The 9024-nt window shown below is 41.6% G+C and overlaps 1 protein-coding gene across 1 annotated transcript; it reads right to left on the bottom strand.

Moving 5' to 3' along the window:
* Nucleotides 1–2820: 2820 nt before the first annotated feature.
* Nucleotides 2821–5847, bottom strand: MAS1 (MAS1 proto-oncogene, G protein-coupled receptor). Its single transcript, XM_010401193.4, has 2 exons — nucleotides 5724–5847; nucleotides 2821–3982 (listed from the first exon to the last, which is right to left on the bottom strand). Exon 2 carries the CDS (start codon nucleotides 3943–3945, stop codon nucleotides 2956–2958), a length of 990 nt encoding a protein of 329 aa, XP_010399495.2. The 5' UTR covers nucleotides 3946–3982; nucleotides 5724–5847; the 3' UTR covers nucleotides 2821–2955.
* Between the last annotated feature and the right edge of the window lie 3177 nt (nucleotides 5848–9024).

Below are 9024 nucleotides of genomic sequence, written 5' to 3'. Positions count from 1 at the left end.
GAGATAACCAAGAGATAATTGCTGTTCTGAAGTGTCTGTAGTGCAAATGTGAAAGTACAACACTGGAAGCAAAATATTATAACCCTCATTTTATAGGCAGGAAAGAGTGGCACAGAAAAATTAGATGCTAATACTGCATTAAAACAGAACCCACATCTCTAAGCTCCATGGCTGGTACTTGACCCACTAGATGATCTTTCCTGTTCTACACCACTACAGAGTGCTTACACCATCTGATCTGCACAATGGTATTTCAATATCTCCCACAGTTGCAAATAATTTTTAAAAATGCAAGCTGGTGGAGAATCACATCCTTGTTGTGCAACAAATTGTCACATTTTCCCTGTCTTTTTTTTTTTTTTAATCATGGAATCATGTGCTTATTCGTTTCCCTTGTAATGCAGCCTGTATGCACAGAGAACAGTCACCAGGTGCTATGATAAAGAAGAAAGAACATCCCTAAGTTATTTTTGTCTATTGACTGGGAAACACTAATAATTTTTCAACTGTTAGATGTTCATTCTCATTTGTCCTTCTGGATGTTCATCTCATGCTGAGTGTTAATCTTCTTTGCTCTGTGAACTGATCTATGGACAGTTGTCCAAAATCTGAAACATTCGGAGGCATGGCAAGGTGGAAAGGGGGTAAGAAGCTAAAAGTCCTAGAGCACCTATTCAGCTCACAAGCACCCAGATTGCCCTGCTGCATATTATTGCTTCTTCAGATCTACTGCCCTGGCTGCATGCATAGTGATCCTTAACCCAAGCCTGTCATAATAATCTGGATATGTTTAAGCACTGTAAATCATATGCCTTGCCTCACCTGAATCACTCTGAGAGAACTGGGTTACATGTGGGGTTACAGCAGAAGCATGTTTTGAAGATACTTCCTGCAAAGTTGCCCCTCTCTCTGGTTCTCCGTGTAGTTATTGTAAAGGGTCTGGAGGTAAGGGTAGGGAATGGCTTTAAAGGAAACTCTGGGGTTTTTTTGGTGGGGGCTAGATCTACTCTACTATTGAAGTTTATGGCATTTATCAGTGTTGACAAATTTCCCCACAGTCCCCCAGCCCCCAGCAGCTGCATGCACACACATGACACATATATGTGGACATCACACTCACGCTTTCCCTCTGGCCCTCCCTCACAAGGTGTCCATAGACCTGCTTGCCCTATCCTGCCCTCCCCATCAGCAATGGGGCACTGCTCAGCTGATGTGTCATTCCAGCAGCACAGCAGATCTCTGCGCTGAGAGAGAAGCAGACTCCACTCATCTACCACCCGAACCAGTAGAGGTGACAAGCCTGGGACTAGAGTTTCAAAGACAAAAACTGGAACGAGTGGAGGGGCTGTCATAGATCAAGGTTTTGATGGAGTGAGGGACTCAGGAAGACATAAGGGTAACCTCTTCTTTCTCCCAAGTCTTTTCTACAAGATGCATTGTAACACTTCAATGTAAGGAGAAAGGGGCACATGCGTAAAAAGAATATTTATCCTTCTGAGATCTCTGCTCTACATGAATTCCCATCCAGTCCTCTGTCTAAACCTACAATCTTCCTTATTCCAGGACTGGCAGTCTTTCAACAAAGGAGGGGTGGGTTGTATTTTTCTTTCCCCAGTTAGCTATTAAGTGTTCCAATGGAAACTTGGCGGGAAGCTGAAGATGCTGCTTTTGCTTGTGAGGGGAGGTCTCAGTTCCTGCTGAATTAGGAGCTCCATGGGGGCCAGAAGCAAATGTCTGTCTCTTTGCAAGTGCCACAGTGCTCTGACTGCCGAGATCTCCCATGCTGAGTGTGATAAAGCTGATCTGGCCCCATCCTCTCTTTGCTGTTGTCCTCTGCAGATTGGCTATAGTTGGGCAAGTGTGGGAATTAAACTGCACAAAATACCAGGCCCAGTACCCTGGCATACAACAGAGGGAGGCAGGCAGCTGGAACAGTGTGGCTGGTGTGTAGCTCCAGTCATTCATTGTGTGAGGCACCTTTCTTTTTTCTGTTTTTCCAAAACTGGTTGTTATAAAACAGAGAGGTCACACAGGGAATGTATTCTCCAGAGAAGAGATAAATATTAAGTGGCTGGGACAGCAAATGTTGGGACTGACTTTCTCATAGACTCCTTGAATATCTAAACCTACAGGAATGCTGACATTTTGGGGATAAGCCAGCCCCACCCTTCATAATTAGGGCAAAAGCCCTCTGTGAGTTGACACCACCCCTGTGTTGCCAGATACTCCTATGTGTCAAGTACTGAATTATCCAAGGACCCAGAGACGAGTTGATGTCAGTGGAAATTATGCAACATATACTTTGAAAACAAACTCTGAAGTAGCCCCTTAATGACAGATGAATTAGGCCATTTAATATATACTTAAATGTCTTGCTAGATCAAAGTTAGGCCCTATGTGCTTGGCTATGCGTGGGGACTTACTCTCATACGTGGATTTCTTCCTCTGTTTCCCCCAGGGACCAGCTCTTTTGGGCACTTAAACAAGCTGGAAACAGTTGAAACTGAATCCCAGTATGTAACGTGAATCCTGCGTTTAGTGGGTTTGACTTTTAAAAATGCGAATGCACACAGGCCCTGATGACTTCAATAGCATTTATGGGTGCTCGATGCTTTTATAAATGTCACACTATTTATAAAATATTTCTGTGTTCTTTTTTTATATTCTCTGTTGGCCTAGCTGTTTTCCACTGTGGTATCTTTGATTGGCATAGTCACATCAGGATGTAGCATGTGTTTGAATAATTAAGAAAATACAAATAAAAATAAAAAAAAACCCCAAATAAAAGTTATCTTTATTCTAGTCCATATTTTTCCACTGCTCACCCACCAAAGATAACGATACCATTTCACCACTGCTTTTTATATTCTGTGGAAGAAAAATACTTTAGTTTTGCAGTGGTTTATTAAATGTTTTTAGTCCAATTATTTGCCCCTAGAGTTTCCCCCCTAAGCTTTAGAAAATTGTTTCGGCTATATCCAAACTCATGCCAACTTCCTGGCTTCTTGGCCGCAACCCATCAGTGAGTGCTCTGCTAAGGACCACTTTGAGGCTCTCCTTGAACCTCTTCTTCTTGCTGCTTCCTACAAAGAAGTAAACCAGGGGGTTGATGCTACTGTTAACGGTGGAGAGAACAATGGTGACGTGGTTCTGCTGGCTGAGCAAAGATGACCAGTGGTGGTAATTCAGAAGATACAACAGCCTCATAGGCATGGCAAAGATGAGGAAAACAATGACTGTGGCCACAATGATGATGTAGAGCTTTGACGAATGAGGTCTCAGGGAGTTACGGTGAATCCTGATAACCAGGATCAGGCTGGATAGAATCATTAGAGGAATGAAGATCATGAAAGTCAGGATCCATGTGAAGATGAGCAGTGCTTGGCAATGGTTGCCATCGTTGAATTGTTCCTTGGTTGAATCATCTTTGCATGTTAAATATTCGGCTACTGTCATGAAAAAAGACAGAGTCCACAGAATTGCACACACAATTGCCGATTGGTGCTGTGACCGGTGGCATCGGTACCAGATGGGGTAAACAATAGACAGACACCTCTCAATACTGATGGCTGTCAGGAGATAGAGACCAGTATTATAGCCAAGAAGGAAGACAATTGATAGTGTGGTGGTTACATAATAGTAAAAACCATATGCGAATCCAAAACCAGCGATGTACTCAATTGACAGAATAAACGTACAAAGCAGTAAGGAGATATCAGCAATGGACAAGTGTGTGATGTACGCAGTGAATGGGTTTCTTTTGATCTGGAAGCAGAGGCACCAGAGGACAATTCCATTTTCACAAAAACCCAGGAAGGAGATGATCATAATTACCCAAAGTGGGGTCAATATCTCCCAGACCCTTTCCTGTGTAGAAATGTTTCTGTGCATTGAGATGTTCTCTGTGCCTTCGCTGGGATGAAACGTTATGTTTGACTCATCCATGGGGAAAGCTCAAGTTTGGATAGCACAGCTCTTCCTTCTGCAAATATGTATAAAAATATACTGTGAGCATTGTGTGCTCCTCCCCTCCCCCTTTTTCCTTCTGTTTTGTGGACCCTCAATTTCTGGTCATACATGAAGGCGTTTGCAAAAGGAACACCAGCTTTGATATACTGATGCTACCTAAAACCCATTGGGAGCTACTCTTGGCAATGTTAAAGATCACTAAGTCCATCATGCTAGCAGAAATCCTGAGCCACCTTCTCTAAGGGGCTCAGCCTGTGAGTGCTACACCACAGCTAAAGAGATGCTCTTAAAGAGCTCTTGGACAATCATTGCAGTTTCATGATGTAGTCATGACAAATGGCATTGATGGTTTTTGTTAGAGCCCTGGATTGTTCCCAGACAGGACTCTTCAGTTCCTATTGAAGCTAATGGCATTAATTTTAAGTTAAACATATGCATTTCAAGTGAATTTGTCTCATAGGTTTTTTGGTTTAAAAAAAAAAAAATGATACCAACATCAGTTTTCCAGAAAGGGATTTAATTACGTAAGTAAAAATAATATGTAGTTTCTCAGCATTGTATTCCCTCCAAGTACAGAGGTGGAGGGAAGGCAAAATGCCACTGTTTTGAGGAAACAATTTCTTACCTGCTTTAGGTGTCATTTATCACAGCATAACATAATTTAACCATGTTTACATATAGCACGATGGTAGGTATCTTGCAAACATTACAAATCTAACCCATCACAGGGAGATGTTGTTCATCACATCATGTTCATCTTCATCATCATCATCATCATCAGAAGCTGTTTAGGTTCCCTGTCATCGTTATAATGGTTTTAACTGTTGTTTTGCTGAGTTATGGGGTAAATTCTCCTTTTGTATGTCTCCTTTTTTCTCATAACAGACAGTTAGTAGCACTGGCTTCAGCTGATTTTCATACAAATATTTCATACCCCATTCCCTGTTAACTTCCCAGCTGCCCTGTGATGATACACAGTCACATTCAGGACACTTTTGGATTTACTGATGTTTGTAGGAACTAATTGTTGACAATAAGCTTACCTAGCTGACTTGGTTCATCCATATAACCTACCTTGTTCATTAACATGCCATAATGAGAATTTACCCATACCCTCAAGTAGTTAAGAACATCGAATGCAAGGTAAAGAAGTTTTACTGGGGCAACTTTTGCAATGATTATTTGAAGAGAGCCATTCACCCCAGTCATAGTTGTTCTCTCATAAGCCTTGCATTTCCTGGTTTCAAAACAGCTCCTTAAGACAGGAAATCACAGTCTTAAGAATGAGCATTCTGTAAACAACCTGGGAAGCCTCAGGGTTTGCTGGCATTTAAACCTGTGCAAAAATGTTAATGATGATGCCACCTGTATGCTGACCATGCCACCACCTGAGACAGTTGAAGGCAACAAACAACATAGCTGGAGATGTGGTAGAGAATTGAGAGTGAGTGCAACAAGTGAATGCAGTGACCAGAATGAGTGGCGAGCCTCCCAAGCAGTGTTCTGCAAAAACTGCAGAGGGAAGGTGCGCAAACAGTGTGCTGCTGGAAGCATAGTAAAGTTTCACAGAAAAAAGGAGAGGAGAAACTACTTCAAGAGTTAAAACAAATAGGAAAGGAAAAGGAGAATGAAAATACTCAAGTGTGAAAAAAAAAGACTTGGAGTATGAAAATACTCAAGCAAGTTTGTATCACCGTAGAAAAGGAGTTTTCTCTCTGGAGAGTAAAACAAGGAGGAAAAAGTTCTCGACTTACTAAGGTCATTCCCACATGACAGCATTCAGAGATGAGGATGGAAAGAATCCTCTCCTTCCAGATACATCCATGGTTTGTTCAGATTTCCTTGAAGCTGTTGAAGAACTTCCTTGAAGAAGCTGAAGGTTACCTTCTCCAACCATGTGCGTTTGGTAAAAGGGGGAGCGAATAGTGACTCTGCCCATGACTCAAAAAGAAGTGTGCAGTCCTCCCATTGCTCCAAAAGTCTGAGGCATGCCAAATAAAGGGTTCCAGGCTCATCATCTGAGGCTGAGCTTCAAATGGCATCACTCAGTAACTGGCAACTCATCTAGCTGAAAGCCTGGGATTTAACTCTTGTGGGAACTGAATGGCAGTATATGGAAAGTTGTCCTGAGCTGCTACAATACCAAGAGACCTAGTTTAAACAAACAAACATGAAGGGAGTAGAAAATCTATTTGGGGATGTTAAGATCCAAAGAAAAAAATCTCAATTTAGAACTGTGCCACCACATGCCATCTAAAAAAATAAAAGTTGATTTGCAAATTTGTTTTATATTTCTTTATATGAGAAAACAAGAAAGTGAGAAGGACAGAGGGAGAATGAAAAAGAAGGAAAGAAATAGAAAAAAGATAGGAGATGAAGGAAAAAAGAAAGAGAAGGGAAGAAAAATAAAGAAAAAAGGAAAGAAGGAAAGAAACCACAGAGCAAAGAAAATAGCCCATCATTGTGTTAGTCTCATACATCCATTCCTCTAGGTAAAATCTGTATCTTGAGATTAATCTACAAAAAAACAAAAACCCAAACCCAGAAATCTTTTCATGAGATTTAAACAGTCTCCCCTGAAAAGTTCAAACAAGACCAAGAACTTGAAAAGTCCCCTGAGGATGCCCCCTGCTTTTGCCCCAAGTATTAGGTTGTTTTTATATTCAGATATTAGCAGAACAAACATTCTTAGCCAAATAAGGAGAGAGTTTGCTTGGTCTTCTCCTTTAAATGTTTCACTAAAACTACCAAATCCCCAAACGGGAAGAGCAACTAACTAATGTGAGAAATAAATGACCCCAAAGGGAGGGTCAGAATAAAGTTAGGAAAGAAACAGAGTGAAATAAAACAACTTCTAAATGTTTTTTTGTTGTCTTAAGTTGTAATCTACCTTACGTTCAACACCAATGGGACCAAAAATTTCAAGCTACTTCTGAAAAAGGAAAAAACCTGTTCCTTTCCCCAAAAAGGAAATATGCATACAAGTAATGAGAAGAATCATTGTAGGAATCTGTTAATATGTCAGGATTGACCAGGAACTTTTATTTGCAGCCCACTGCAATCCAAAATCAGGGATGCCCTGGCTTCCCTGTCCCCAAGAGGCAGTTGGTTTGTGAGACCTCCCTCATGCACACAGCACCTCCTTCATGACTGATCCCTGTAGCACCATCACTCACCATCTACACGGCCAGGGCACCAGAGTGAAACCTGGTCTTGAGGGGAATAGGTCACAAATACACCTTGTCCTTGGTGGTTTTGGGAGTAAGAGAAAGGTTGAACAGTGGTGTTTATATCAGATGCTGCCAAGAGTTGGAGCAGCTACTTCTGAATCAGTTTAACTATTCAGATATGAGCAAGGGGGCTACAATAGCAAAACGTGGAACTTGAATAGACCTTGGGACTAGAAATTAGTACTAACAGTAAAGACATGATGGGCAATATGGAAACTCTTTTAATTTTGATCTAAATGGAATATACAGCAAGATGTCACATGAATGATAATTTATCCTGAAATTTTGACACTAACTTGGTGGGACAGAGCAGCTTTGCAGTACAGGTAAACTGAAAGGAGTAACACCTGCAAATATCCTGTATGTAGGAAGCTAGTAGCGTTACCTTTTATCATTTTTCTTTGAGTCTTTGAATAATTTCATGTTCTTCTATCTCCAATTCCTGGAAGCAGAAGGCAACCTGTAAAGAACTTGCAATTCATTCATTAAACACCACCCAACAACCTAGGATTTGTAAACCAGATTAGAGGGGTTTATGTGGTTGGTACAGGTGCCAGGATATAAAAAAGCTTCTGTGTACCCAGGAGTCAGATCTCCCACTATATACTTACATGAGCCATAACAAAAACCCCTCAGGGATGAGCTTTGGTAGCACTTTCAGGAAGTGCAATTTTTCCTGATGGTCACTCAGTCATCACCACTTTCCAGCCGTAATTCATTCCTTGATTACTCAGCTCTAACAAAGGTTTGGAGTTGGGCTTAAGTTTCAGAGTGTGGATTGGACATCTGCGTGCAAACCACTAACAGAGAGCTAAAGGGCACACTGAAAAACAGGGGTTGTAAGAGGGGCAAAGACTAAACAGGAGGCTTTAGAGTACTGTGGAGAGCAAAGAGAGTACTATGGGGACACACTGAGAACAAGCTGGAGAGGGACTTCTTACAAGGGCATGTAGCGATAGGACAAAGGGAAATGGCTTTGAACTGAAAGAGAGTAGGTTTAGATCAGATACTAGGAAAAAATTCTTTATTGTGGGGGTGGTGAGGCAGTGGAATGAGTTTCCCAGAGACGCTGTGGATGCGCCATGCCTGGAAGTGTACCAGGCCAAGTTGGTTGGGGCTCTGAGAAATCTTATCTAGTGGAAGGTGTCCCTGCCCATGGCAGGGAGGTTGGAACTGGATGATCTTTAAGGTCCCTTCCAACACAAACCATTCTATGACTCTACAAAATGTATGGATCCTAAGGGTCTTAAGACCCCTTAAGTCTCACAGAGAGTGGAAGAGCCATGATGACTTACGGATACTATCCCTCAGTAGGTGATATGAGTGTCATTAAAGTAGGAGTTAGGCATGGGGTAAACTTAAGAGTTAAGGTTACCCTAACCCAAAACCCACCACAGAACTTGTTGGACATCTTTTACCCTACTCATACCAGCCATGATCGCAGCATATGTCAGTTCCCGGAAGGGTGGTAACTGATGGATTGTGTTTTATAGGCAACAGGCGTGAGAGCTGAATTTATTGTTGGCTTCTGCAAAGCAAGGTGAAAATACATGTCACCAGCAAGTTTTGAAACCAACAGGGCTCATCTGTTCATAGCTAAAAGTAAGGTTATGGTAGGAGTTAAAATTCTAGAAGACATCAGACAGAGATGACTAAGTCCAGAATTGGTGTAAGGCTAAAGACTCCTTGGTGGCTGCTCAGTTGTGAGGCCAGTTGTAAAATCCTATTAATGGCAATCACGGGATTGTGTTTTCATGAGAACAGTATGGAATAGCAGGCTCTAAATCAAGGATTACTGCTTAATCCTGCAATCCTACTGAGAAAT

This window comes from Corvus cornix, chromosome 3 (assembly GCF_000738735.6).
Source record: "Corvus cornix cornix isolate S_Up_H32 chromosome 3, ASM73873v5, whole genome shotgun sequence".
Taxonomy (NCBI): Eukaryota; Metazoa; Chordata; class Aves; order Passeriformes; family Corvidae; genus Corvus; species Corvus cornix.
This window is presented reverse-complemented; position numbering and strand designations above follow the sequence as displayed.

Excerpts from the sequence above, each read along its gene's own strand:
- MAS1 (XM_010401193.4), bottom strand. The coding sequence starts at position 3,945 with ATGGATGAGTCAAACATAACGTTTCATCCCAGCGAAGGCACAGAGAAC.